Here is a 26,468-nt window from a genome sequence, read left to right on the forward strand (position 1 = left end):
AAAGGACTGAGCTTTCCAGCACAGATGTCAATCCCCTGCCTTAGTCCTGCTGAAGGATTCTTGTGAAAGGCTTAGAGTCCAGTTCTTAGTTTCATTAGGAGTTGGGAAGGGCTCTAAATAAACTCCAGCCTGTGCAGGCTCCTTCAGTACAACCTCACACTGCTGCTGTAGCTACATGGACCACGGGGCTGAACGGGGCATTTGTTAGGCTCTTAAAAAGCCTTGTGCATTAAAACACACACATGGAGTGTTTTAGCACTAATGTGCATGTCAGAAAAATGGGAAATGTGTATTAGATGCACTTCAGGTGCTCTGGGAAACAAAGCAGAACACTTTCTGAGCACAGGGTGGAATTTAACACCTAAAGAGCCCCTGTACTTGTTGCTGGGAGGTGGCCATGTAGATGGGGTCTGAGCTGGGAGGGTGCAGAAGACTTCAGGTCTGACCCTGTCCTCGTCTGCCCCTCTGCAGGAGGCAGGAGGTGAGTGGTGAGACCACTAGGATGCTAAACCTCCTCCTGTACCAAAACCTTCTTACTTTATTAGTTCTACCCTTAGAATATCCTTTTTCTTTATTGTAATTTTCCACAGTGAGTAATTTCATTATTGAGGAGAGGGCTGGGGGAAGCACATCCATGAGATGCCTCATGCAGCAGATGCAAGAGAACTGTGCAGGATGTGCTGAAATACTGTGTGCTGCCACATCTTGTCTTGCCGGGATGAGCTTGACCTCCAAATCTGGGCACAACAGCAAACTCAAGGTTAAGGGATGGATGCAGCTTCTCTTTGCCAAGGTTGATTAATCTATGTTGAACTTCTTATACAATTTTTTATTTTTATTTTTTATTATTATTTTTTGAGGTAGCATGTGTTAATTCAGGCATTTCTGAAATATGGAGCATCTGCTGGTGGGTGGCTGAATACAGGAGGGACTGTGTCGATGCTACCCATTTGTTCCTCATTGTCCCATACTGGAAATGTAACTGGAAATGTTAGCATCCTTCCTGCTGGCAATGGACGTGAGCCACAAGAGCCTAGTGTTTAGCACCGGGCACGCACCTGAGCTGCTCTCCCACCCAACAGGGGAAGCTGAAAATGAAGCAGCAGTGAGCTAGGGCTGGCGATGCTGAGCTCCAGGTCCAGCTGCATGTGCTGTAGGCAGGGTGTGATCTCCCCAAAATACAGCTGAAAAGACAGCCAAAGCTGGTCTAAATAATGCTAGTGAAGAGGATGTGAAAAATAAATAAAGTAGTGGGAAGGATTTGATATACTGTGATTCTGAACCAAAAAGCTGTGTGCTCTGTATTTAATGCATCGTGAGCACATTTATTACTGCCTCCCAGTGTGTCAAAGCTCTATCGGGCTGCCTGGGAGAGAAAGTGTTGTATCTGTAGGGAGAAAAAACATTAAACCTAGTACTATTTAACATGTTTACTAGGGATAAAATGTGCCACCTCCAGTGTCAGAGCTGGACTCATCGGAACAGTCACCCACATGTCTATTCAGAGGCAGGTGCTGTCATTGCTCCAGTGCCACTGACTGTTACTGGGCATAATTGTAATTAGTAATAGGAAGTCCATTCTAGAGCAGTGTTTTTTGTTTTTAATAGTGACTATTTTAAAAAAAAAAAAAGTACTCTATTTATTTTTAAAGCCTGACATGGTGATTAAAGCCCTAAGATAAAGCCTTTGAATTACAGCCCCATTTATCAGGATGCTTCAAGCTGTGGCTGCAGTGCTGGGAAAATCATGTCCTGACTGCGGCCCCTGCACGCTGTCAGCTCAACACATGCCCTCTGCAAACTCTCCTGCAGGACATGGGGCCATCACACCCTAAAGTGTCCTCCTGTGGGCTGGGATTTGGCTTAGGGCAGCCACTGCTCTGGCCTCAGCCACTCTGGGGACAGTGTCCGTCCTTGATGGCTGCAAATCGAGGGGCGCCAGCACGTTGTTGTGGTTTAAAGAGCATCAGTAAGGGGTGAGAGAACTGCAGTTTGGTTCATGTTCCGCAATCCCATGCACCAGCACAGTCCCAGAGGTCCCCAAATCGGCAGCATTAACGCTCCAGGCGCTAGCATTGCTGCTCAGGCTGCACGTAACAGACCAAAGGGATGCAGCTGGCTTGGAGCTTGCCTGCACACAGGGTGCAGTGCCCCTGAAGCCCCTCTTGCACTCCGTCTTGGGCACCACTTTGCCACCCAGTCCAGGCCTGGGGAAAAAGTAACGCCACGTGTTGGGGCTGTGCAGGGGAGACTCGGGCACGGCTGAGCATCTCAGCACCTCCCTTGGCTGCCACCATCAACAGGAGGATGGCGTTAAGGACTAGAAGGGGTGGCAAAAATTCACATGAGAAAACTTGCAGCTTTCCCTCCCACCAAACCATTCCCAAAGGAAGAAAACTCATAGCCACAGGCTGTGAGGTGAAGCAAAAAAAAAAAAAAACAAACAGTTTTTATTGTGCCTGGAGCAGAGAGACTACACGGCTTGGTGCACAGATGGAAATGCTGAGCTCCCGCTCAGCTCGCTGTGATTGGGGCACATGGCCCCGGTTGGTGCCAGCTGATGCCTCCTTCACTCCCTCCTCACCCCATGTGAAAACTAGGCAGGAGGCGTCCGCCCCACTCCCCCCTCTCGCTCAGGGTTTCTCGCCCCGTGCTCGGCATGGGGCCACCTCTCCCCTCCCGCAGGCAGCTCAGGCAGGCTTTGAAGAACTCATTTATTGGCTCGCAAACAGGCGGTCGCATCCGTCGAACTCAATTTAAGACCCAGTGTGTACAAAGTCACAGTCACGGCTTGAAGAGCACAAGGCAGCACCCTCGGAATAATCATTAAAAGTCCCGGCATATGTACAGCTAAGTGCCACCTTGAGTATTCACAACACAGTAACGTACTGCAATTAGTCGCTTAAAAGTAGTTCCCTAGAGAAACAACCTTCCGCTCCGGCTGCGGTGCAGGAGGGAAGCCCCCCGCGAGCGGGGCCGGAGTCTGTCCCATCTGTCCATCCATCCCATCTGTCCGTCCCATCGTGGGGGGGACGGTCAGTGTCGCTGGCAGGTGTGCAGGCGAGAGGTGTCGGGGGGGCCGTGGTCTCGCTGCAGGCGGCACGCCAGCCCCTCAGCGCATTGGCAGCGCTGGAAGATCTCCAGCCCGTGGGCGCCTTTCCGACGGTGCCTGGTGCACACCTGCCCCTCCCGCAGCACCGGCTTGCAGATCTTGGACCAGAAGTGGCGGGCGCAGCACAGCCCGGCTGCGCAGTCCGACGAACGCAGGCAGAAGTCCCCCTCCTCACCTGCGGGTCAGAGCGGGGATCAGGGCGCTGAGCGCCGTCGGGGGGCTCCGGGGCCCCTCGGGACGCGCGCCCACCACCTCCGCCCCCCCGGGGCTCCCCCTTTCCTCTTACCTTTGCGGGCGGGCAGCCAGGCGGGCGCGGGCGTCCGTCGGGGCAGCGCCTCGGCGCCGGTCTCGTCCAGCTCGGCGGCGCCGGGAGGGGACTCGGGGGGCGTGCAGAGCCCTGTAGGAGGCAGCGCGGTCAGCCGCGGGGTTCGCCGATCCCCTCCCTCCCCTTTCCCTCCTGCCCGACACCCCCCGAACCCCGCCGCCCCTCACCGTTGCTGCAGGCCGTGCCCGGGCAGCACATGGCGTCGCGCAGGCAGCGCTTGCGACGTCTCCGGCAGGCGAGGCAGAGCGGGGCGCCCCCACCGCGGGCCGCCCCCCCGCAGAACTCGTCGGGGCCGCAGTCCTCGTCCTCGGTGCACGGGAAGGGCTACGGGCGGCACAGCAGGGACCCCCCGGTAAGACCGGGGCCGCCGCCGGTGCGGGGTCCTCCCCCCGACCCTCCCCATCCCCGTCCCGGCTCCTACCTGCCGGGTGGCGGCCGGCGGAGGTTTATTGCTGCCGTCGAAGGGCGCGGCGGCAGCGGCGGGGGCGGCGCTGGCGGCCGCTCCCCCCTTGATGGCGTTGGAGCTGAGGGCGCCGCCGGGCGCCGCCGCCCGCCCCGCCGGGGCCGTGCAGCTCAGCGCCGCCAGCAGCGCCACCAGCGCCCGCATCGTCCCGTCCCGTCCCGTCGGTGCCGTGCCGTGCCGCTCCGTGCCCTGCCGTCGGTGCTGCGGCTCCCGCGGCCCCCGAGCAGCGCTACCTGCCCGCCCCGCCGCCGCCTTTATACCCCGGGGGCTGCCTCCTGCTCCCGCCCCTCGGGGAGGCGGCCGCGGCGGCCGCGGATGGGATTTCAAAGGGCCCCGGGGGGCTGTGCCGATGCCCCCCCACAACGCCCCGCCGCCCCGAGGGCTCCGTCATTGGCCGCCGGCCCGGGAGGGGGATTTCGCAACGACGGGGGCAGCTCCGCGGCCCCCCCCCAGCACCCCCCTCAGTTCCTCCCCCCAGGCCCCACCGCCAGATGCGGCTGCGGCTCCGCTGTCTGCAGCACCACCCCCCCCCCCGTCCCGCCCCGTCCCGTCCCCATCCCCGTGCCTGTGAGCCGCCGTGGGGAGCGAACCCACCCCCCCCTCAGCCCCCTCACCCCGCTCCTTTGGTCTCCCAGCCCCGCGTCTGTCGTCGTCCCCCCCCTCCCCGTCCCAGCTCCCTTCCTGGCGCCAGCGCAGCTCTGCAGGAAGCTGCAGAGAGCCGGGATGGGGGGGAGAGGAGCCCGCCCCGTCGGGCCCCCCCCCCCGTGCACTCGCCTGACCCCAGCCCGGAGAACCGGACCGGGGGGGTTGGGGGAGTCGTCTCTGGGCTCCCTTTGATGCGTGGAGATCAAAGGGGGGAGCCCAAAGAGGACCCCCGACCCCCCCCCCCGCTCCCTCGCACCCACCCGTCGAGGCGCCCCGCACCGCCGCGCCCCCTGGCGGCGCCTCCAGCGCTTCTGCGTGGAGGTCGGGGTTAATTGGAGAGGCTTTAATTGTCTTGTCGGATCGGGCCGGTACCTGCCTTAGGTACGGCCCCAAAGCCCCAGCACAAGCGTATGTTCCCCCCCCCCCCGCCCCGCCCCCATTTGCCGTCGCATCTCGGCTCGGCTCCTCGGCAGAACACCCGGAGGGGGATACGAGGTCGTGCAACGTTTTGTTTGGCTCTCCCCTCCTGCGTGTCACCGTAAAACTAAGCAAAAAGTCCGACTGAGCAGGAGAACTCTCCCAGCTGAAGAAAGAGAGCAACGCGCTGCTCAAAAGTAATTATTTTTATTTCAACTCTATAAAGTATACAACAGGCACTCGGCAATTACAGCTGCAGGGAAAATACAGAGCAAAACAAAAGCAGTTAAGTTCATGAAAAAAAGTTCTTAAATCTACCTCAAAAGAGTGCAACTGGTCGACGACCATCGGATGACAGACAATTTTCTGACGAACAAGAAAACTCTTTTATGTAGAATCCATTGTAAGAAGAAAACCAGAGAAATCAGATTACAAAAAATAAAGGACCAGTGTAAAAACAGCATAAATCGGACTCAGGATGACAGGCAACTCCACACAAAATTTCCCTTTTGCCCGTAGAGCCTGAGGCTGGCTGAGTCCCAGTGTGATGCCCGGCAGCTTGGAGAAATGGCATTGCTCCCAGGCTGGCTGTGGGGCAGTGCTGGGGCCTTGCCTCCACGATGGGCTGCATGGGGGGCTGGTGGAAAGCACGGATCCTGCTCGGTCAAGGGGCTCAAACGAGCTACTGTGGCGTTTCTTGGGGGGTACCCGGTCTTGCCTCAGAGACGCGAGTAGCACACAATGGCAATTCACCGTTAGCTGGTCATCGCTTTTCAGGGCAGAACATTTGTTGTGGGTTTTATAAAATATGGTACGTTGGAGCCGGACTGCACTATGGGCTGAATCTGCACAGCTTAGCGAAACAGGAATACCTGTATACAGACTGATAGGATGTCATATATTAATTTGACCCGCACATACATTTATACATTTCACAGAAATGACTCTGTATCTCATTAACAGATACACAGCTCTGGTACATTTAACAGAAATAAGAGAACGACTTCATCATTTCTGTAATTCATCAATATTATATAATAAAAGCTTATAAATTGTTAGCAGAAAGAACTGTAAAAAGCAGCAAGCTAAGAAAGGACAACATTTTGAGGTGTGTTTGTCTTTGTCATGCAGCATAACACCAAATTTGTATTTTTTATAGGATGCCATGGATTTAAGGCACTTGCAACAATGCCAGATAGCTAGTCATGTTCTAAACCTATGGGACAGATGAGTAACAGTACAGTCGACATAAAGTTTAATAATACTGACAATTATGACATTAATTCAAGTCTACTTCAATCTAAAAACATTACATTACAAATAAGAAAATGAAGTAATAATGCCATGGAACTCTAAATAAAAAGATATATGTGTACCACAAAATATCAACACGAAAATACCTATTTACATAAATATTTGCTTGTGGTCCTGTTGTTAAATAAGAGTTTGCTATGGATAATGCAGCACTGTAAGAAGCTACAGATCTTCTGTATCTTATGACACCAATCCTAATATGCTTGTTTTAAATACGGCAGCTGATTTCCCCTTGCATAAATACACCGTTGTCCCATATATTAAAAAAGGAGACAAAGAAAAGACAGTAAGTGGAAATGCAGAGGCAATCAGTTGTTGTGAATATATATATATATATTATGCAACTCAAATATATTACTTATAAATGAAGGCGTCTATAATATACATATGCTAAGTATGTCATTTAAAAGATGCTTAGTAAAAGTGATGGAAGTCGAGTGAGGTGTTTGATACCAAAACAAATTTATATTCAGTACAGTGCATGCCACATGATGCAGGTCTTGCGGTGCATGGCACAAGGAAAAATGGATAGGAAGAAAGGAAATAACTCATCAGCCCATTTTAAAACATTCTTCCCATAACATTTCTGGGTTGCCCCCAAGGGGTTGTGATGCTCCTGGCAACCCTTTGCTCGACAGACAGTTGAATCTCGCTACTCACTGTGACTGTATTGAGACAAACTCCTCTGTATGTACTTCTGTAGAAAGCCAACAAATGCAATGAGTTTTGTCCTCCATAGTAGCCACAGCATTGAGTGAAAAAACGGGGGGACGTGAATAACGAGCTCAGCCTTCATGCAGCAGGCGCGTGACTGCCTGTTTGCTCGGATGACTGATGACTGTTTTAGCCCTAGTGTTCAGCGTTTGCTTTCAGTCCTTTGGATTGAAAACTAAGTATTTGTTCTACACGAGTGATTCCTGGTAGGCGTAGTTACTGTCTTTTCCCTACCATTTTCAAGACAAACAAATTTTGATATGATGCTGTATGGGACAGATGAGCACCGGAAAAAATAACCTGATGTTATTGTGCGGATGACGTTGCCTCGCCCTTCTGCATAACTATGGAGAAAATTCAGCAGAATGGACTGGGTTTGAAGGGGCCTGTGGTGACCAAGCTCTTTAGGTTGCTGTCAAGCAGCAGACATTGTAGATGCTGTCAAGGAAGTGGAGGAAACATCTTTTTCATATGTTCTATTAAGACTATGGAAGTCACTTCCATTAGGAACACAGAAAAGATTTAGCATTGGAGAAATAATTTTTTACAATTAAAACGTATGTTTTCTGCACACTATGCAAAAATGGCCAGCAAAAGTTGATCTTTTGACTTCCAGGATATGTAACCGCTCTTGACGACTCTGAGATGAAATGGGGCAGCATTTGCTACTTTGGGAGCAGGGTCTGTTAGAAAGCTGATGTTTCTTGTTGGTACAATGGGATAAACTTTTAGACCCGTGTACAATGCAACGAGTAGGCATACAGGACAGTATTGCCTTCTTACATCTGTATAAACCAGAAGAGACTTCACTAGAGCAAAGGAAAAGCAGTGGAAGTCAGGGGAAGGAAAGCATACATGCACCAACATCCTTCTCCCTGGCTTATTTTTCACACAAACTGATCCAGCGCTGGCCATCCCCGTGCCTTAAATGTGGTCACTGGGGTCTTAGTACAGTGATGATAAGGTAGATCGGTAACTTTTACAAAACAAACCCACATGAAATATCAGATTTCCACTAAATTCCACTGACTTTTCTGTGGAGCTCCTTCTGATTTAGTTTGGTGAGACGTTAGGATTACATTTTTATGGGCAATACTAAAAACAGAGCCAGCAAACTGTCCCTCCACCACATTTTATATTGTTTTAATTAGCTTTGTAATAAACATGGAAGAGATGCAGACATGGAGACGTAAACTCATCTGTTCTAAGAGCATGATGGAGAACGATGCCTCTTGCTACATATTTCTGAAATGGTGGTTGACTGAATAGGTATATTCACAGATGAAGGATGTACGTAGCACCTATAAAGTACATTACAGGTCTTATATTTTCCCTTTGGGTTCTAAAAAGGTAAAAGTGAAGCTTAGTTTTATGCCTAATAGCTAATCAATAACCGGTTAATAGCTAACCAAAAGACCAGTTGGCTGCTGTTGCTTTATTATAGGACCATTATATTATTATTTTATAGGTAAAATGGGTAATTTTATGATTTCTTTCCATGCATTTATGTTTTTGTACCAAAGGAAAGGAAAAAATGCAAATGTCGTGTTACGTTATGTTCTCAGCTGTACGAGAGAAGCGACCCATATCTGCCTTAACAGGATCTAGAGCAGTTGTGCTTTTGTTTTACCAGATTAAATAAAAATTCTCCAAAAGATAGAGGAAAAGTAACATTCATTCTTGTCATGAACACTGCTTGGAAAGAAAACGGACAAATTTTACCACTGCTTTGACATGAACTCTTTGACCAGTACTGTTGCTGTCCTCCTTTGTTCCTACACTGGCCAACAGCCGAAGACCTACCTAGTTTGGAGTGTGGGAGAAGCCCAAATCCTGTACTGTATTTACCTACAGCACTTAATAAATTTCTTTTGATCCTACTGATAAAGCCAGTACCTTGCAGCTAGAATGAAGTGTGTCTTACACTATGTATCTTTCGACTTTTGTAATTAGAGCGTAGCAAGATCATTGCAGTGATAGAAAACATGTTTCTTTACTGGTGAAAGGCTTTGCATCAGGACCACCATGTCAACTGCTATATTAAGTTTGAACATAAAACATGAAGAGCACTATTGTCATCTAAGCAATAAGTCCTAATGCCACTGTAGTTACTGTAGCAGCATCAATCAAGGCATCATGGTGACCCCGAGCACGAATCCTCCCCAGTTCTTTCAGTTTCGCTGGCAGCCATGTCCCAGGAAGCTGTCTTCAGCAAGGCAGAAGCAGGTAAGAGAAATACATTAAAAATCTATGTCCCATCCTGAGTTGTCGTCAGGGGGTGGTTCGTCATTGTCCTCAGGGAAGCTGTCAAAATTGCTTGTGTCTGTTGGAGATGCAACCTGTGGAAAGGACAGAGTGACAAGATGGGGACCATCATCAGAGCTGGTTTTTGGACCTCTACAGACCTCTTGACCTCACAGTGATGATCATGCCAAAGCATTCAGTGGTTCTTTTTATTTACTCTAGTCCCAAGGATACAGCTAAGCAAGGATAAGCAAGGTGTGGCAGTAGAGAAGTTTTGCATTCAACAACTTTTTGCTGAATCCCAGGAGGACTTTCCACAAAATCCCCACTGGTTTCCTACTGTCTCTAATGACCCAGGCCCTCTAGGGCTCTGCCTCAAGGGGAATTTTTCCACCCATTGGAATAAAGTTGGCAGAAAAGACTTGAAAAAGCCCCTGTGTTCCAGGAGCACCTTTTTTCCCCAAAGCCCAAGATTTCCAATTTATGGCTTCAGGATCCTGAATCTGAGGTTGTCAGCGGGGCCTCCGGTGCTTTCTAGCTTCCTGACAAGTATTCCTCTGCCTACAGAGCCAACCAGACAAACTAATATTCCTAGGATGTTTCTGAATTTCCAATTATCAATTTTGACACAAATGACTGTTCTAAGCTACAGTGCAACCAACCATGACCACTAGAACAAGGAAGCAGAGAGCCTGAGTTTCAGCTAAGGTTTATGAAGGCCAAGCAGAATTACTTTCTAGGAAATAATGTCATTTAAAATCTACTGTAGCTAGATGGTTTCTATTTTTATTTTTTGCTTCATGAAGATAATCGAAACTTTATTATAATGAGACCCTGACACATCCAATGCAATTGAAATAAATGAAACAATACAAAAAGAGACCAGAAGTTCCTTACAGGCCAAAATAATCAGGGTCAGACTGAAGGAGTATGTTGAGCTGTAAAGTAGCCAGTGCAGACTGGAGAGGGCAGCACTTGCTGTAGCAGTGCCGTGTAGGAAATGCTTGCCATATTTTTTTCCCAACCTACAGTCCAGGAGACATATTTGATGCTGGATAACTGCTCAGCTGCATCAGAATTTACCTGTGGAAGATAATGTCAAACTCCTTGCATACTCAACTCACTGTGAAAAAAAACACCACTGTATACTGGATTTGGTATTTATTTATTTATTTATTTATTTTTAGTTATCTGGGTCTGCTTACTTTGTTGAGTTGGAGAACCTTCATCTTTAGGGTCCTCATCCTTGGTGGGCTCTGAGTTTGCTTTCCTTCATGGCCCTTGTGCTGGACCCTGTCTCTCTTTTTCTCTCAGCCCACCCCTATGCGAGTTTTCTCTTTGGGAGAAGAACTGAGGGATGTATGCACAAGATAACAGCTACCAAAGCAGAAGAGATGCAGCTGGTGTGGCCATTCACAACTTACGCGCACAACCTGTAGCTTCTTGCAAAACCCCTCAGCAGTGATGCAGTGTGCATAAGTGGACTGCATGGGGTGAAAGCATCTGTGGAGCTCCCCTGGGTTCCTCTGCAGATGTCTACACTAAGAGCATCTGGCAGAGCTGGCACAGTCATTTGAACTAGGTGAAACTTTATGGGAGTAAGTCCTGTTTTGGGAGATGGGGTCTATTTTGCCTTCATCTGACAAAATAAAAAAGGCAGAGTATATCCAAGACAATTATAGAGTGTTTCTGTTTTTTTTTTTTTTTTTTTTCTTTTTCTTTTTCTTAGAAGAAATATGATCTAGAGAGAAAGGCTGTGTGAGTTGTCACTCTGCTAACTGACATTATGTGTTGCTAATGCTGTTGGGCATGACTCTCCACAGCTCTGTGTCACCCGTATGTGGCCTGTGGTCCTTCATGATCAGAGAAATGGGAACAAAAGTCTTTCTCAATGCCCTCTCCAGCCAAGAAGGGATACTCCAGATATATCTCTTGTCCATCCTCGAGGGTAAAGTGCAAACATTGGTATCATCTGCCCGGTCACTTGCCAGCATTAAGAGCTTGTGATGAATTATGGTGAAGAGATCTGCATGTCTTTCTCAAAAACAAGAGCCATGATGCAAGACAGCAAATCTTTGGAAGAGTCAAGAAGTAGGAGTAGCTTTTCAGGTCAGCTTCCATCACAGATTTTTAATTTGTGGTATCAAAGCTCAGCTGCTCCTCGAAGCAACATTCTAGCAGCAGATTTATCCTAAAATCCTGTGGAGTGAGGGCTAAGGAGTAGGTTTTGATTGTCTCAGTGGTAGTACACAACTGCTAATGAGAGTTAAAGAAACTGTGAAAGGCCTATTTCTGAAAACAAAACAAAAGCTAGTCTCTATGTTTAGCCCTTCTGGCTCCTTTCCAGCTAGGGAGGAGAGGTGCAATGAGTGAAGGAAAAACTCTACACAGTTTTGGTCACTTTGCAGATATGGCCATTACTGAGAGTTGGGTCTTCTGCCAAAGCAACCGAGCTCCTTGAGGAAAACAAGACTGAGCAGGACAGACAGCTTCGGGGTTGAAAAACTGTCAGTGAGGTTCGCTAGGTAATGGAGGCACATTTTATAGAGGATATCAAGAGTATGTCCAGAAAAAATATTCGTCCTAAGAACTCTAGGAAAGAAGAGTTGTGTTGCTTTGGGAATGGGGCAGTGTATGGCTGTCAGCATTGATAAGTTGCCCTGGAAGAATGGTTGAGTCTTCTGAAGAGGGAAGGATGCTCCTGTCTTATTTTGGACAGCCCTGACGTTGGTGTACTGGCCAAAAGGATGGTGGTGTGCTGGCAGCAGATCACTTTTGGGACCATTGCAGACATGTCCCTGGTAGGATGGCACCAGACCTAGGAATATACATACCAATGATGCCAAGAAAAACCCTTTCCTGATACCGTGTTGGACCTATGTGAAAAAGCTGAAGAAGTGTGACTTGTGCAAAACAGGCTAGAGAATGGCCTCTGGGCAATGCCAAAAAGAGTAGAGACAATTTCTGGTGGTGGAGCAATGTCATGGGAGAAATTCATGCCCGTAGAGAGTAGATATTATTGAAGTCACTGCTGTGGGTTGTTCTATTTGAGGGTTAGACATGCAGGGCTGATACATATATTAGGTAAAAGCAGTGTTTCAAATGCTCTTGCTAACTAAAAAATCCACTAAAAAAAATAGAAAAAATATTTGGGCATTTTCATCTACATTGGCGTTCTGCACAGAGCACAGGCAAACCAGGAATTGAAACTGGACATAAAGGAGTAAACTTGATTTCACTGACTTGAAATATGGTGAACAAGTTAACAGTTATTGAAAAGTTAATAGCCATTAAAATCAGCTTAACAGAAAAAAATAAAAAAAAATAAAAAAATAAACAACCACAATTTTGATTTATAAAATATTTACAAGCTGTTTGGTGATCCTGCTTTAGGCAAACATTTACAAAGTCCTGATTTCTCCTGCTGCCTGTCACTGACTTCTGTAGCCCATAGGGCAAAAGGGGTACACAAAACCTCCTTGTTCTTTCATAGCTGTTAAGAAAGCTTTGGGATGGCAAATTCAGCCCCGGCGCTGTGCCTGCTGTTGCTGCAAGAGGTACAGGACCACGGACAGACTGAGCAAAGGGGTGCAATTAAATACAATTGCTAATGTCATTCTCTCACTGATCCATTGGGAGAGGCGTGGAGAGAAAGGGATTAAATTGAAACAAGGAGGGGAGGCTGCCGAACAGAAGGGGCCAAGGTAATTTCTATCAGCTAATCCTGTTTGGTTTCTCTTTGCAGCAGGCTTTGTGGGTAAAGGGCTCACAAAGACATCAAAGGAAGAGCTTTGCTGCAAAGGAAAATGAGTAGAGCTGTCCCTCCGAGTCTGCTCCCAGTTAAACATAAACTAGTCGGTAACAGGGCTTTTCATGTAGGACACGGATGCAGGAAAAAAGGGTAAAAAGCACAAAAGAAAAGACAGAAGGAAAGATTAATGCAAAAGAAAGGGAGATGGCATACAAATCCCACTTGCCCATCAAAAACAGGAATAAAGTAGAAAGAGGACACATCTGAAAAAAGGGGTGAAAGTAGCAGCTCTCTGCTGGAATGTGAAAAGTAAATGAAGAAAAAAATGCAGCAGGTGAAAAAGAGAAGAAAACATAATAGTGAGTGATTCTGCCCGGGCAGCTAAGAGCATTTCATCACAGTCATGCCCTAAATGACTTCCACTGGAAGAGAATGGCAGGAGACAAAGTATAGGTGAAAATGTCCCTAAATGGACTTTTTTATATAGGGTTTTGCTCAATTTTGTTCTCTGACCAGCATATTCAGATGAAATAAAGCACATGCTAACTATAGTGTATTAGTGCCTGAAACTCACAAAATTCGTGTTAAAGAGACAAATTGCTTGGGAAAGAGAAATGAAGTAGTAAAACTTACACTTGGTATTATAGGAGGTGTCAGTGTCCCTTTTCGTAACCCTTCCCAGTTAAAGCCTTCAAACCACCTAGAAAGGAGAGAATAATAAAGCATGTCGGGAAGTTAGACATATGGCTAAAATATCACATAATGAAATTTAAATTGCTTAAACAGTGGGTTTTAACTCCTGCAGAGATGTTCTTCAAATGGTCAGATTAGCCTTAGTTATTTTTCCTGTCATGTTTATATTCGCTTTCTCGGCTGAAAATGGATTCTGTGTTGCAACCCAGTGGTGATACCATGGCAAGTACAAATTACAAATGCTCAGAAGAAAACTGTTCCTCACTGAGGGTGTCCTGGCATTTGCTCTTTCCTTCCTATATAGCCAGTCTGTGCCATATGAGACCCCTAACGTCCTTTCTTTGTATGAGATTGGATGCTCCAGCCTGCACAGGGATGCTCTCTTCCTGGTTTGGGCACCTCAGGTTTTCTTGGGTTAAGGGTGAGCCCTGAGCTGGGCTCACCCTCAAAATGTCTATCCAATGCATTTGTATTGCTTTGGGGATGGGAGCAGAGTAGGACAAGCACAGATGGAAGAGGTAACCTGCCTCTGCAGTGGTCCCTAACTTGTTGTTTTTTTTCCTTTCAATAAGTGTAAAAACTCTTCATTAAATTTCTGTAGCAAAACAGAGCTTATGTAACATCACTTAAGAACTCTCTCCCATCAAACCAAAAGGTTTGATGAATTAACATTATGGGTAGAGAGAAAGTTTGCTGGGGACGGAGGGGAGAGAAATGGAGGAAAACCTTGGAAAATGATTCTGCAAACCAGAGAAATCCAAGCAGGCAGTGGCTTAGTTGGATTGTTTCCAAATGCTCTTCTGCATTCAAGTAATTAAAGTGTAATGGTCAACGTGCAATGTATTTTGGTCATAGGCAAGGCTAGAAACAATATCAAAACACAGGAAAAAAACCATCCAACGCAAACTCAATTACAATTTAAAGCATACTAGATGGGAAAGGCCAAAGGAGTTTGAGGAAAGTGAGTCTGGCAGAAAATGGAAGTGTTTGAAATGTATGTTTCTGTGGGTTCAAATGATGGATGGCTGGGGAATACACTTACTTGTGCTTTTGGATATCTTTCACTCCGTTTTTCAAGTTCCCTAATCTTTCTGATGGATTGTCCCTATAAAATGAATAACAATTTAGGTTACTTTCTTAATCCTTCTGAACAACTCATTTCTTTACAAATAAGAGAAAAGTGATTATATTTTATGCATTTACCTGCATAGTTTTTTAATTAAATTAGCAGCATTTTTGGCAATCTTCTTTGGAAATTCAATCATGTCAATTCCTCTTAATATGATATTATAGGTCTTCATGGGGTCTGGGCCTGAGAAAGGGGGACTTCAGAGAGGAGAGAAAGAAAATGTTAAAAGTTTGTCTTTAAAATAGCATTAAAGATTGATTAAAAAACAAACAAACAAGAAAAAAAAACAATAACAACAACAACCAAGAAAAACAGTACTCTACTGTGAAATGAGGAAAGGTAGGTGACAAATAGGAATGGTTTGCTTTGTATCATCTTAACCATTTCTCAGCCAAGGTGCTTTAATAGTGTCAGAATTTAAGTGATGCTGGCTGGAAGGAAGTACCAAAGAGTAAAGTAATGTTTTCTGGAGCAGCACATGACAAATCTTGTTTCCATGAAGACCCACGTCCCAGCAGCCTGGGGAACAAGGGTCCTAGATTTGCTCACTGGCTTATTCTCAATTTGATGTTGTGACCTGCTTTCAGTGGGGATTAACGCTTCCATTGGTTTAACAGAACAGGGACAAGTTCACTGAAGAACAGCAGTATGTGAACAAAGAGTCCCTAAAGGCAGATGCTACAATTTGCTTGCTTTGGGCTGAACAACGAGGCACGTGCTCCTGCAAGGTGGCAAGACGTGAGGTCCCAAACACAAAACAGGCTTCCACTGTCCTGGGTCCATCCCCAGAGCTGCTACACAGCTTAGATGATGGATCCTTTTCAAGCTCCTGTATCTTTGGTGGATAAGGTAAGGAAGTGCAAGAAATCCAAAACTGTCAAAATATGCAGTAATGTATGCATTCAACTTTTGCAACTAAACTAAATAAAGGAAAGGGTGGATATGGGGTCTCAAGCTCTCATAGTGTCAACTCTACCTCCTCCTTTTCAGATGTGCAGCATCCCACTACTGCACCTCCTTGGTTGAATTACAAACCCTTTCACTGACATGTTCAGCTCGTTCTCAGTTTACAGGAGCCTGGGGACAAAAATGAGGGTGGAGTTCTGATGACATGTCACAGCATTTCCTAAAAAGCCTGTTCATATCTTGCCGTTTGAGAGATCTTCATGGAAGATCTCTCAAACGGAAAATCTCTCAAATGGAAAACTAATTATTAGGTTCAGCAGCACAGTGTTGAGGCTTCACTGTGCCATTACAGCACATGCCTGCTCTGAATCTTTCCTGTCATCTAATCAGGGTGACAATGGCAGAAATATTTGGATCTTTTTTCAGCAGCTGCGCCAGCTCCAATGCCCATACCTGCCAGTCAGGAGTTCATACATTAGGATTCCCAGTGACCAGTAGTCTGCTGAAATGTCGTGACCTTTGTTCAGGATGATCTCAGGGGCTACGTACTCTGGAGTTCCACAAAAAGTCCATGTTTTCTTTCCAAATCCTATTTTCTTTGCGAAGCCAAAATCAACCTGTAAAAGGAGGAGAATAGCATCAGGGCAGAGCAAGAGAGGGAATTTCAGCCATGCACTCATTCCTCTTGAAGTGAAGCAATGCAGAAAGAAGATTTCCTTATGGGAATATTATTGCAACTAAAACATCATGGGTTGTTCAAGAACCAGACAACTGCAGCGATCTTTTTGCTGATTTACCCGTCATAATACAAAAAGAAGATTCTTGTGAGAGAAGAATAAATGCCAACACCGAACATTTCTTGGAACATGTAACTTCACATCATTGCAGATCAAGTTGTTTTGTTGTTGTTGTTAAAGTCCCAGCTTTTACCTGAGCAAGAGCTATTCAGGCTAAATACAGACCATGGCAGCATCTGCTGAGAAGTTCAGATTTCTATTCCAATCCAAAGAGCTTTGTAGTAACAATTTATTTGAAAATGATGCAACATGCTGGTGGGATCACTAGCCTCAATGTACCCTTATACCCTTATACCCTTATACCCTGTGGCACACCAGAGCATGCTACAGGCAGTTGTGGAAAATGAGACTACACAGGGAACCAAAGCTGTTCTTTGGGGCCTGAGCAGAGCTCAGGTTAGTAGGTTTAGTGTATTTTTAGCTCTGCCCTCCCCTGCCTTGGTGCTGTATTTGCCCAGAGGTGTGGTCTGCAGCACACTCTGCTGTCCCTTGATAGCTGTGAAATGCTCCTATGCCTTCCTGCACTAGTCAGGGACAACACATCAGTATTGTCATCCTGAATGATCACAAATCCACAAGAAGGATCAGTCACGCTGTGGGATCTGGGATACTTCCTGTGCTACCATAGATGGATCCAAGGAGATCAAAATGCCTAAGGAGCTGGGGGCTGGTGATGGGAACAGCAGACCCTGGTCCAGATCCTACTCGGGTGGAGAGAAGGACAGTCTGACATCTAATCCACCTCCATCATCTGACACCTTGCTGGAACCCTCAGCTTCAGTGAAATGCTGTAGAGGATTTATTCTTCTGTTATTTGTTAAACTTAGTATTATGGTGATACATGATGGCTGCCGCAAGGCTGTAAAGGCCCATGATAGTGATGGTCTGACTTACCACTCCCAAAGACTGACATCTTCTCCCTGACTGACTGACTCCCAGGTTTCCCTTCTCAAAGGCAGGGAAGAGTCCCACATCCAGTCAGAGATGTTGCCCCATTGTGAGCCTCATGAATGGAATGAGCCCCTCTTGGACACAACTCTTTTAGGGTTGTGTCGTCCCATCCTTCACTGGTGGTTTCCCAGGTGCCAAGATCCTCATTAGTTAGAAAGAGGGGTTCCCCAAAAGGGGTGCGACAGCACCTCCTGCCAAGGACAGTCTTTCTTTTCTTCTCCCCTCTCCATGGGTTCACAGAGACTTTTTCAGCCTTCAGACTTTCTGAGTGTACTTTATTTGCAGCACACCTCTACACTGATTTTTGATGCAAAAAAAAACAATATACATGAACAGTTCAATACAGTGAAATCCATCAGTGACACTTTAATGTGAGGAGTGGAGATCTAACACAGGTGCTCCCATCCTGGTTTGAGGAGGTGGACGTTGTAGAAGTACAGCACTGAGAAGTACCACAACACTCTGGGAAGAGCAGGTTCAGGGAGAGCCTTCAAGAGTCACTTTAGAGGAGCTGGCACATATCAGTCAGGTTTGTCATCAGTGCTAAAGTGCAAGTGGCCTTAAAAGTGTCTGCGTCTACCCAGAACAGCAGTACACAGGACATGGATACAATTTGATTATGCACATTTTGCTTGATAGATACTGAAAAGAATGCAAAGCTGAAGGACAAAGAGCATGCAGGGACTCCTACAGAAATGGTGCTAATGATGCAATATGTGCGTTGCTCCAATGAACAAATGTAACCTCTTCCATGAAAAGTTATAGCCTGCAGACATTATAATGCTATCAAAAGTAAAGACAAACCAAATTTCAATCCCCTTTCTAAAGCAAGAAGCTGAGTCAGCTACAGTTCAGCAACAGTCTGATGATCCAGAGCAATTAAAAATAATAATCTTGTGCCATGACAAGGTCATGGTTAACATTTCCATTAAGAATAATGTGGTTTTTTTTTGCTTATACAAAGGAACTTATTCAGAAACAACAGTCTGCAAAAAAATGCCACCTGACACCTATAAAGCTCACAATGTAAGTCCTCTCTGTCTCCTAACGGTATCTTTTTGTCTTTCAGTAGCAGAATTAGCGTTTTCCAGCTCAGCTACAGCCTCACTCTGCTGGAGGTTGGGAAAACATCCCAGTGATGAGTGACGATATTCTGGCCCTGATCGTATCTCAATATTTACTGATGGCCACCATCAGAGACTGGACCTTGGGTTGGGTGGACTTTTTTTCTGACCCTCTATGGTTAATTCCATCTTCTCTACCCATAACACTAGTTGTCCAGTACTAGAAGACAGGAATGGTGTCTTTTATTTATTTATTTATTTATTTGGCAAAACCAGACATGGCAGGCACTTACCAGTTTGGCATAACCTCGATGATCCAGAATGAGGTTTTCTGGCTTGAGGTCCCTATAAATTATTCCTTTGGAATGCAAATATGCAAAAGCTTCGACTACGCATGCCGTATAAAACCTGGTTGTTGAATCCTCAAATGAACCTCTGTGTAAAACAAGAAAGAGAAAGATGATAAAGTGATTTCTGGGTACAGGACTGAGCTGTTTCTACAGGTCATTATCACCATCATGGATATAAAGTAAGGGCTTGATTTTTGCAAGAGGTGAGCTATTCTTGCTGTAGTTAACCTATATTTATTCTACCTAGAGCAATTCTTTATATTTACAATTTCTTTTTCTTAACAGCCTAAAACCGTATTGTAGGCCAATCCAATCTCTTCCCTTTCTGGACTTCATCTTATATCCATATAAGATATCCAATATATCAATATCCATACGGTCCAGTAGAATCACCCAATACCTGGAAAATGACTGCTGCTGAACTGACCTTTTTACATAAATTTACATATATTTCTATTTTTTAGGTTAGCTTCTTGGCCTTCAATTGACATTCATATCAAACATTTGAATCTAAAATACTGTAATTTTTATTTTGTATTTACATATTTTAGAATTTAAATTTATAAGTAAGTGCCTTCTATGTAAAAGGTGATTTCTTTATTATAATCTTTGACTTTTAGGTGCTGAAAGAATTTTGAACTGTGAAGATTAAGAACTCCCATACTCATGTTCATACGCGACAAAAGACAGAAAAAATGCATTTGCTGGGACTTGAAGTGTTAATCGTAAATTCAGCGTTGTGTGCTTTTTGATCCTCATTTGAGTACAAGTTTGCAAGCAGTTTTCAGAAGCAAAGTATATTCCGCTGCCTGCCTTGAGCTTGTGGCTGGAGTAGAGCTCAGAAGCACATCTAAGCTAGGTGGCAGCAGAACCACAATTTAAAGCTGAGAGAATTGAAGATGGAATTATCAGGCTCTGACAAAGATGAAGGATACCTTCTAGCACCTGCTAACTTTGCTACTCTTCTCCTTTTAATGATACAGAGAAGGCATGGTTTTAGGAGAAGGAAGAATTATAAAAATTCAGTATGGATAATTAATTAAAAGTAATTTTATACATGTTTTTTGATCAATCTTTCCAATGCATTTCTTTCACTTTCCAAATTTAATTAAATCATGTTTCAATTATGATTCTATTGCGTATTTATATGCGATTGCTCGCACACTTCCCTGCCCCGCCATTGTGTTATGTGTATGTACCATGTACACCCACACAACCCACATTCCACCTGCCTCCTGCTTACACACAAAAAACAAAAACAAAACACTGCAAGGTCAAATCCTCCAAAGACAGGAAATACCAGGACCACATTTGCCTGTGCATTACGATGCGGTATTTAATTACATGCTTTCAGACTATTTTTTCCATGGCACTTCTGTGCCCCAATCACATAATGCTAAGCTATGGATTCAATGCACGATCCTGTGTCCCACGTTGATGAATGGCCCTTAATAAAGCTGGACCCAACCCCCGCACAGAATTACTGGTTTCCTCCTGAGATTTCCTCTGGTCTTCATTGCTATTATACCTGACTTCTTCGTAAGCATTAAGAAATGTTAATAGATATGGTTCATTATGGTTTATGACTTATTGCAATGTCTCTGTGACAGATGTGGAGGCTGCTATTCATAGTCGGGGGGGCAGAATTTCATACACTGAAATGAAAAATGCAGGTCTTTTGACAGGATGGGAAATACTGATTTTTCAAAAGGCTTTGACGGACTTTGCATTTTTTATTTCTAAATTGCACTTTCCCATTGATTTTATTCACAAATGTGGTATCTGATTAATGCCATTATTTTTTTAAAGTCCAAAGTTAAGGCCATGTCAGTAATGCATAAAGGTGCTGTGCTGGAAGGACTGTATCTCTCAACCATTTCTTGCAAGACTACAGTGAGAGTGAAATCACCACTGCACCTACTGCAACCCCTGGTTGCACCCTGCAGGGTCACTGTTGGCCTTCATACATGGTGCCCAAAGTCTCTGACACCCTTACGACAATCCCCCATTTTCCTATCAAGGGCCTGAACTTCCAGACAGGCTCCCAAACATGAGGATCAGTAGCATGGGCACCTAGGATGTAGCTGCCATCTCTGTGATCAGAAAAGGCTGACATTAAAATGTACCATCAACTATTCAGGGGTATGGAGTACTTCTGGTATGAACACAATACGCTTCAGAGATGAAGACACTTATCATGAATACAGTTTATCACATGATTATCATCATTACCACCACTACTTTCTGTATCTTTTCCAGGTTTGTAGAGATGTCATGAGAAGGTAGCCTGAGCTAAGTCTCCATTTATATAAAGCCTTGTACATGTTGGAGATAACCTAAATCAGTCCTAAGGGTATTCTCGGTTATAATTGGATTCCCTTTGTCTCTAGTCAACTGCATGGGAACAGAAATATTGTATTATTTCCTTATCTTCTGGGGATCTTAAATTAAACATAACATAGTAAGACAGGTTTTGCAAATGAAAGATAAAGACCCTTGGTTATCTGAAGGCACATTAAAAAATATTCAACTTTTTATGACAGTAACTTTTTAATACTCACCTGTCCCTGAGAATTGTCCACAGCTCTCCACCTAGACAAGCTTCCATCAGCATGTACAGGTACTTGCTGTCCTTGAATGTCCTGTAGAGCCTAGCATCGGAAAACAAGAAAATAATATAACATTGACAGTAAAAGTCAAGGTGCCAATTGTTCCCACTTCTCATAGACCATGTGCTTCATCCCACAAGACTGGGAGGATCTTACAGAGCTAGTGCTGAATTTATGGAGATCATTTCAATCTCTCATCAGTCCTTTGTATCTCATGGGAAATAATTCAGCAGAAAAAGATGGGAATTTGAGTTGTAGAATCACAGAATCATGAAGGTTGGAAAATACCTCCAAGATCATCTGCTCCAACCATCCCCCTACCACCAATGTCAGCCACTAAACCATATCCCTAAGCACCATGTCCAACCTTTCCTTAAACACCCCAAGGGACAGTGACTCCACCACCCTCCTGGGCAACCCATCCCAATGCCTAATCACTCTCTCTGAGAAGGAATGTCTCTCCTCATTTCCAACTTGAGCCTCCCCTGGTACAACTTGAGGCCATTCCTTCTAGTCCTATCATGAGTTACCTGTGAGAAGAAGCTGACACCCAGCTCCCCACACCTCCCTTGCAGGTAGCTGCAGAGAGCAATGAGGTCTCTCTTGAGTCTCCTCTTCTCCAGACCAAACACTGACAGTTCCCTCAGCTGTTCCTCACAGGATTTGTGGGCCAGGCCCTTCACCAGCTCACAGCCCTTCTCTGGACATGCTCCAGGGCCTCGATGTCCTTGCAGTGAGGGGCCCAAAGCTGAACACAGCACTTGAGGTGTGGCCTCACCAGAGCAGAGTACAGGAAGATGATCACCTCCCTGGTCCTGCTGGCTGCACTATTCCTGGTACAAGCCAGGATGCCGTTGGCCTTCTTGGCCACCTGGGCACACTACTGGCTCATGTTCAGGCGAGCATCGACCAACACTCCCAGGTCCTTTTCCTCTGCACAGCTTTCCAACCACCCTGCCCCAAGCTTGTAGCACTGCATGGGGTTGTTGTGGCCAAAGTGCAGGAACCAGCACTGAGCCATGTTGAACATCATCCCATTGGCCTCTGCCCATCAACCCATCCTGTCCACGTCCCTCTGCAGGGCCTCCCTACCTTGTGGCAGATCGACACTTCCTCCCAACTTGGTGTCATCTGCCAACTTATTGAGGGTGCACTTAATTCCCGCATCCAAGTCATCAGTAAAGATATTAAAGAGGATGGGCCCAATGCTGATCCCTGGTGAACACTGCTTGTGACCAGTTGCCATCTGGATTTCACTCAATTAATGAAGTGTATCAGAGCAAAAGAAGCAATTACAATAGCTCTGAGTATTAAATATAAAGTCTGACACTTCTAATGGCATAACCTGACACTTGGCTTTCCAGATTTGCTTGAAAAAAAAAGAAGTTTTCCTACAATTTTAACAATGTCTGTATCATCTTATTCTTCGTGCTACAGATACAGCTGTAGATCTGCTGTATTTCTTCTTCCATTTCAAGGAAGTGCTGCCCAATTTGTGATTAATTTCAGAATTTAAAACTACTGATTTAGTCAAGTTTAAAGAGAACCTGCTGACATTTAGGTATCTAAAAGCACCCTTCCTCTTCATCCTAGGGGCTGAATGTGGAGGAAAATTTGTCTAAAGCGATAGATGGGCCAGGATTTATGAACCCATATTCCTTCTCAGAGTGATATATTAAACAAGTGCAATTATAAAACTATAGACATAAACATAGGGAATTCAGTGTCAGCTACTTTATTTGATTTTAATATTGAACCAATTTTTCCCCCCAAAGCTCTGAGGTGGGCAGCAGTATCTCTTGCAGGAAGACAGGAGAAGAAGGGTGGGGAAGGGATTTGCTTGTCAGGGAAAGGAAACCCATCAGGCACCTTAAGACTAGGCCGTGTGATGGATCAGGGGGTTAAAAAAATAATTAAAAAGGCAGGATTTGGTTCATTTTGCAGGCATTTTGTTAATATTAAGGTACAGGGCAAAACGTGGGTTTGGTATGCCTTCACACTATGATGCTAGACAGAATTTGTTTCCTGTGTGTGTTTGCATAGCACAGCACACGGTTTAGCAGCAGCTACCTGATACATTTTTAGCATGTTTAACAGAAAAAATTCCAGCAACTGCAGCTGTGATGCAGGCAGGACATTGGGTACTTGCTGATTGTCCTGCTGAAGCTAGGACAGGGTCTGTTACTGCTGTCTGAATCAATCTTACTTTTCCTTGCTTTCACATGCATTAGAGGTCATAAGATTACAAAAAAAAAAAATCACAGAAAAAAAAGCTCAGTGCTTATCTACCTGTGAAATATTCTGTAGCTAAAATGTACTATATGTGGCCACAATGAAATTTAATGGAAAAAAACAGACTTGTGCTTTAGAGCTTCCCTTACTACAATATTACCTATGTTGACATTTAAAACCTCAGTTATGCATCTCAGAAAAGTTGGAACAAACTAATTGGCCATTTCATATGTTTAAAATTTATGGATTTACAAAAAAAAAAAAAAAAACATATTTCTTGCTAGTTGAACAAAATAAAATTTATACTACAATACCATAATTTCATCTACATTAAAGTTTACAGAAAACCTACATCTTCAAGAACCCCAAATATGAATAATTAAATATTTTTGATTGCCTGTTAATTTAAATGCTGCTGAAATAAAGCACTACTTTCTCTTGTTAAGGCAGCCCTGCTGAAAGCTTACTTTCCAGAACACCTTAAGGGCATCAAATCTGGCCAATCAAATATTATTTATCAACTTTAACAGAAGTGCAAAGTTTATACATGAGATGTATAGCATGAAGTATGAAACCACAGTATTTCAGTAGATCAAGCAGTTATAAGTCTGAAATGTCACAATATTGGAATTCATTCCTTTATTCATTTTCTTACTCATCTAAATATTTACAGATCTGCTGCAGAACATCCGTGGCTCAACACTTGCTTGTTCCTTTACCAAATCCACACATAGCATTTTGTTCTGTAAAGTTGTCAGTTTATCTATGAGTAAATTTTATTGAGTGATATTTGGCTTCTTTTTTTTTTTTTTCTTTGCTTGGCTTAATGCATTTTGAAAACCTAACTGAAATACTTTTCCAAGATTTTTCACAAACAGTTTCATGAAGAATTAGGAAAACAATTCTATTCTTCAGGAATTTTGTCTTTCCCATTCTGTTATCCCAGAGGTTGTCCTTGGTTCAAGATCATTTTAAACCTACCTTTAACCTAAAGGCTCAAAACACGATTTGTCTACCAAAATGGTAACATCTCTGCCTGTAGTACCCAGAAAAAAAATATCTCAGCTACAGGCCTGGCCCAAAAAAGGGTACAAACACGCTATGAATAAATTTAGGACAGAAAGTAGAAGAAAACTCAAAATCCCCATGGAGATGCAAAAGGAGAAGTGAGAGAGAAAAGTGGGCATGGGCTTTGATAAGCCAGTGAACATTTTCTAGTTTCCAGCAGCTGCAATAAGAAAAGGTTGGGCTTTGTGGCTTAGAAAGTCCCTCTCCTGTGCAGGATGTCTAAGGGGTATGAAAAGTGTTTAGGGAAGGCTTGTTACTCTAAAGGACAGGAAATATTGCATGATATGGAAAGAAAAAAAGGGATTCAGTTTGGCCCTACATCTGAGCTGCCTGCTTTGTCAATAGTGTACAGATCATTTTACATGTGTATGCAAGTAATAGTGCAACATAATTATATAATACCATATAAATATATATAGTGATGTTATAGCTAGGGACAGACACAGAAAAACAAGAACATATAACGAGACATAACAGCAGCAAATAACTCAGCCTGACTGAAGTCCTCTACACTGGCGTGCTGGGAAGTCTGCACTGAATCAAAAATTGAGTTTTGATGGAAACTGCCAGGCCATAAAGCACTGGAAAAAGTTCTTCCTTCATCCTGTCTTCTTGTCACCTTTTCCATTTTGGGCTCACTTTGGAACAAGAAGAAGACTGGGATCACTTCAAAGTTCATCTTATCACTGTTTCTCACCATTCAAAGCACCTGCTTTGGCAAAGGGGCCGGACCCAATCTCTCAAGGTCCCTTCCAACCCCTACAATTCTGTGTGATTCTGCCCTAGACCTATGACCACTGCATCTTTTTTTTTCCCACTTGCCTATTGAAAGAACAAAAAACTTAGAAATAAGGAACTGCAGTATATTTCTTTTATTAGCTATGAATATCAGTGGCTCCATAAGCAAATGTCTGTAGGCTCAGGCTTTTTATTTAGGAGTGGGTATTCTGGAAATGGTGTTAAGATGTCCCTCTGGTCAGCTGGCTCTGTGTTTCACCTTTCTTTACACCAACATACTAAGCCAGCTCAGGCTTCAGAAAATAGATCTATAGGCTAAAATAGCCTGCAAGGTATATTTGGCTCTAGCCTAGGTAATGGGGGCATGTTTGTGAATCAAGTATTACAGTGTGAAGGAAACTGCAGCTGGGTACAATGTCAGCATGCAGTTGTCACCAATGAATCACAGGTGAAGCCTGGGCTCCTGGGGAATCCCAGGGATCAGCCAGGCTTTTGGCCAACACTCGCAGTGGTTCTGCCTGTGAAGGAAATACCCCCTTAGCAGATGATGGGTTGCCATCCCCGCCATGCACTTGCCCTTATATTTTGTCACAGTGGTTTGGTTTCTCTCCTGAGTTAGCACACCTCTCTCCAGCACTTTTTGGGAGAGGGGTTGATCTCTTCCAGCAAAAGCCAAGGGCTTCAGCCCATCTCTTTGGGGGTGGGATGAAGCATCCTTGGCTTAGACATGAGGGCTGTCTTTTAGATAGCTCCAGACTGGGGAAATGCATTACCCTGTCAGAGGTCCTGCACTCTGATCCTGACCTAAAACATATAAAAGGACTGTTTCTCCTTCCTGCAGACAGATACTCATAAACTTGAAGCATCAGAAAACTTCAATATTAGGGTCAAACCAAAAATGATTAACACCTGGTTTTGTTCCCTGAAGAACTGCATCTGCTTAAGT

The 26,468-nt window shown here is 44.7% G+C and overlaps 2 protein-coding genes across 3 annotated transcripts in view; both read right to left on the minus strand.

Annotated features, from left to right (window-relative positions):
• Positions 1–3,036: 3,036 nt before the first annotated feature.
• Positions 3,037–4,044, minus strand: DKK1 (dickkopf WNT signaling pathway inhibitor 1; the record flags this gene model as incomplete). The annotated part of the gene is made up of 4 exons (XM_084289761.1): positions 3,037–3,287; positions 3,399–3,509; positions 3,605–3,761; positions 3,859–4,044. The coding sequence occupies 4 exons, from the start codon at positions 4,042–4,044 to the stop codon at positions 3,037–3,039; spliced, it is 705 nt and encodes a 234-aa protein (XP_084145887.1).
• Positions 4,045–5,187: 1,143 nt separating this feature from the next.
• The window catches only part of PRKG1 (protein kinase cGMP-dependent 1), a gene marked incomplete at both ends in the record, with an annotated part of 468,546 nt that continues 447,265 nt past the window's right edge, over positions 5,188–26,468 (minus strand). For both annotated transcript variants that reach the window (XM_084290587.1, XM_084290589.1), the window contains 7 exons: positions 5,188–9,329; positions 13,619–13,685; positions 14,721–14,783; positions 14,882–15,004; positions 16,167–16,330; positions 18,819–18,960; positions 21,437–21,526. In XM_084290587.1, coding sequence (XP_084146713.1) covers positions 9,231–9,329; positions 13,619–13,685; positions 14,721–14,783; positions 14,882–15,004; positions 16,167–16,330; positions 18,819–18,960; positions 21,437–21,526 — 748 coding nt within the window. The remainder of the gene's footprint in view (positions 9,330–13,618; positions 13,686–14,720; positions 14,784–14,881; positions 15,005–16,166; positions 16,331–18,818; positions 18,961–21,436; positions 21,527–26,468) is intronic.

This window comes from Netta rufina (genome assembly GCF_964035555.1).
Source record: "Netta rufina genome assembly, chromosome: 7".
Classification (NCBI taxonomy): domain Eukaryota; kingdom Metazoa; phylum Chordata; class Aves; order Anseriformes; family Anatidae; genus Netta; species Netta rufina.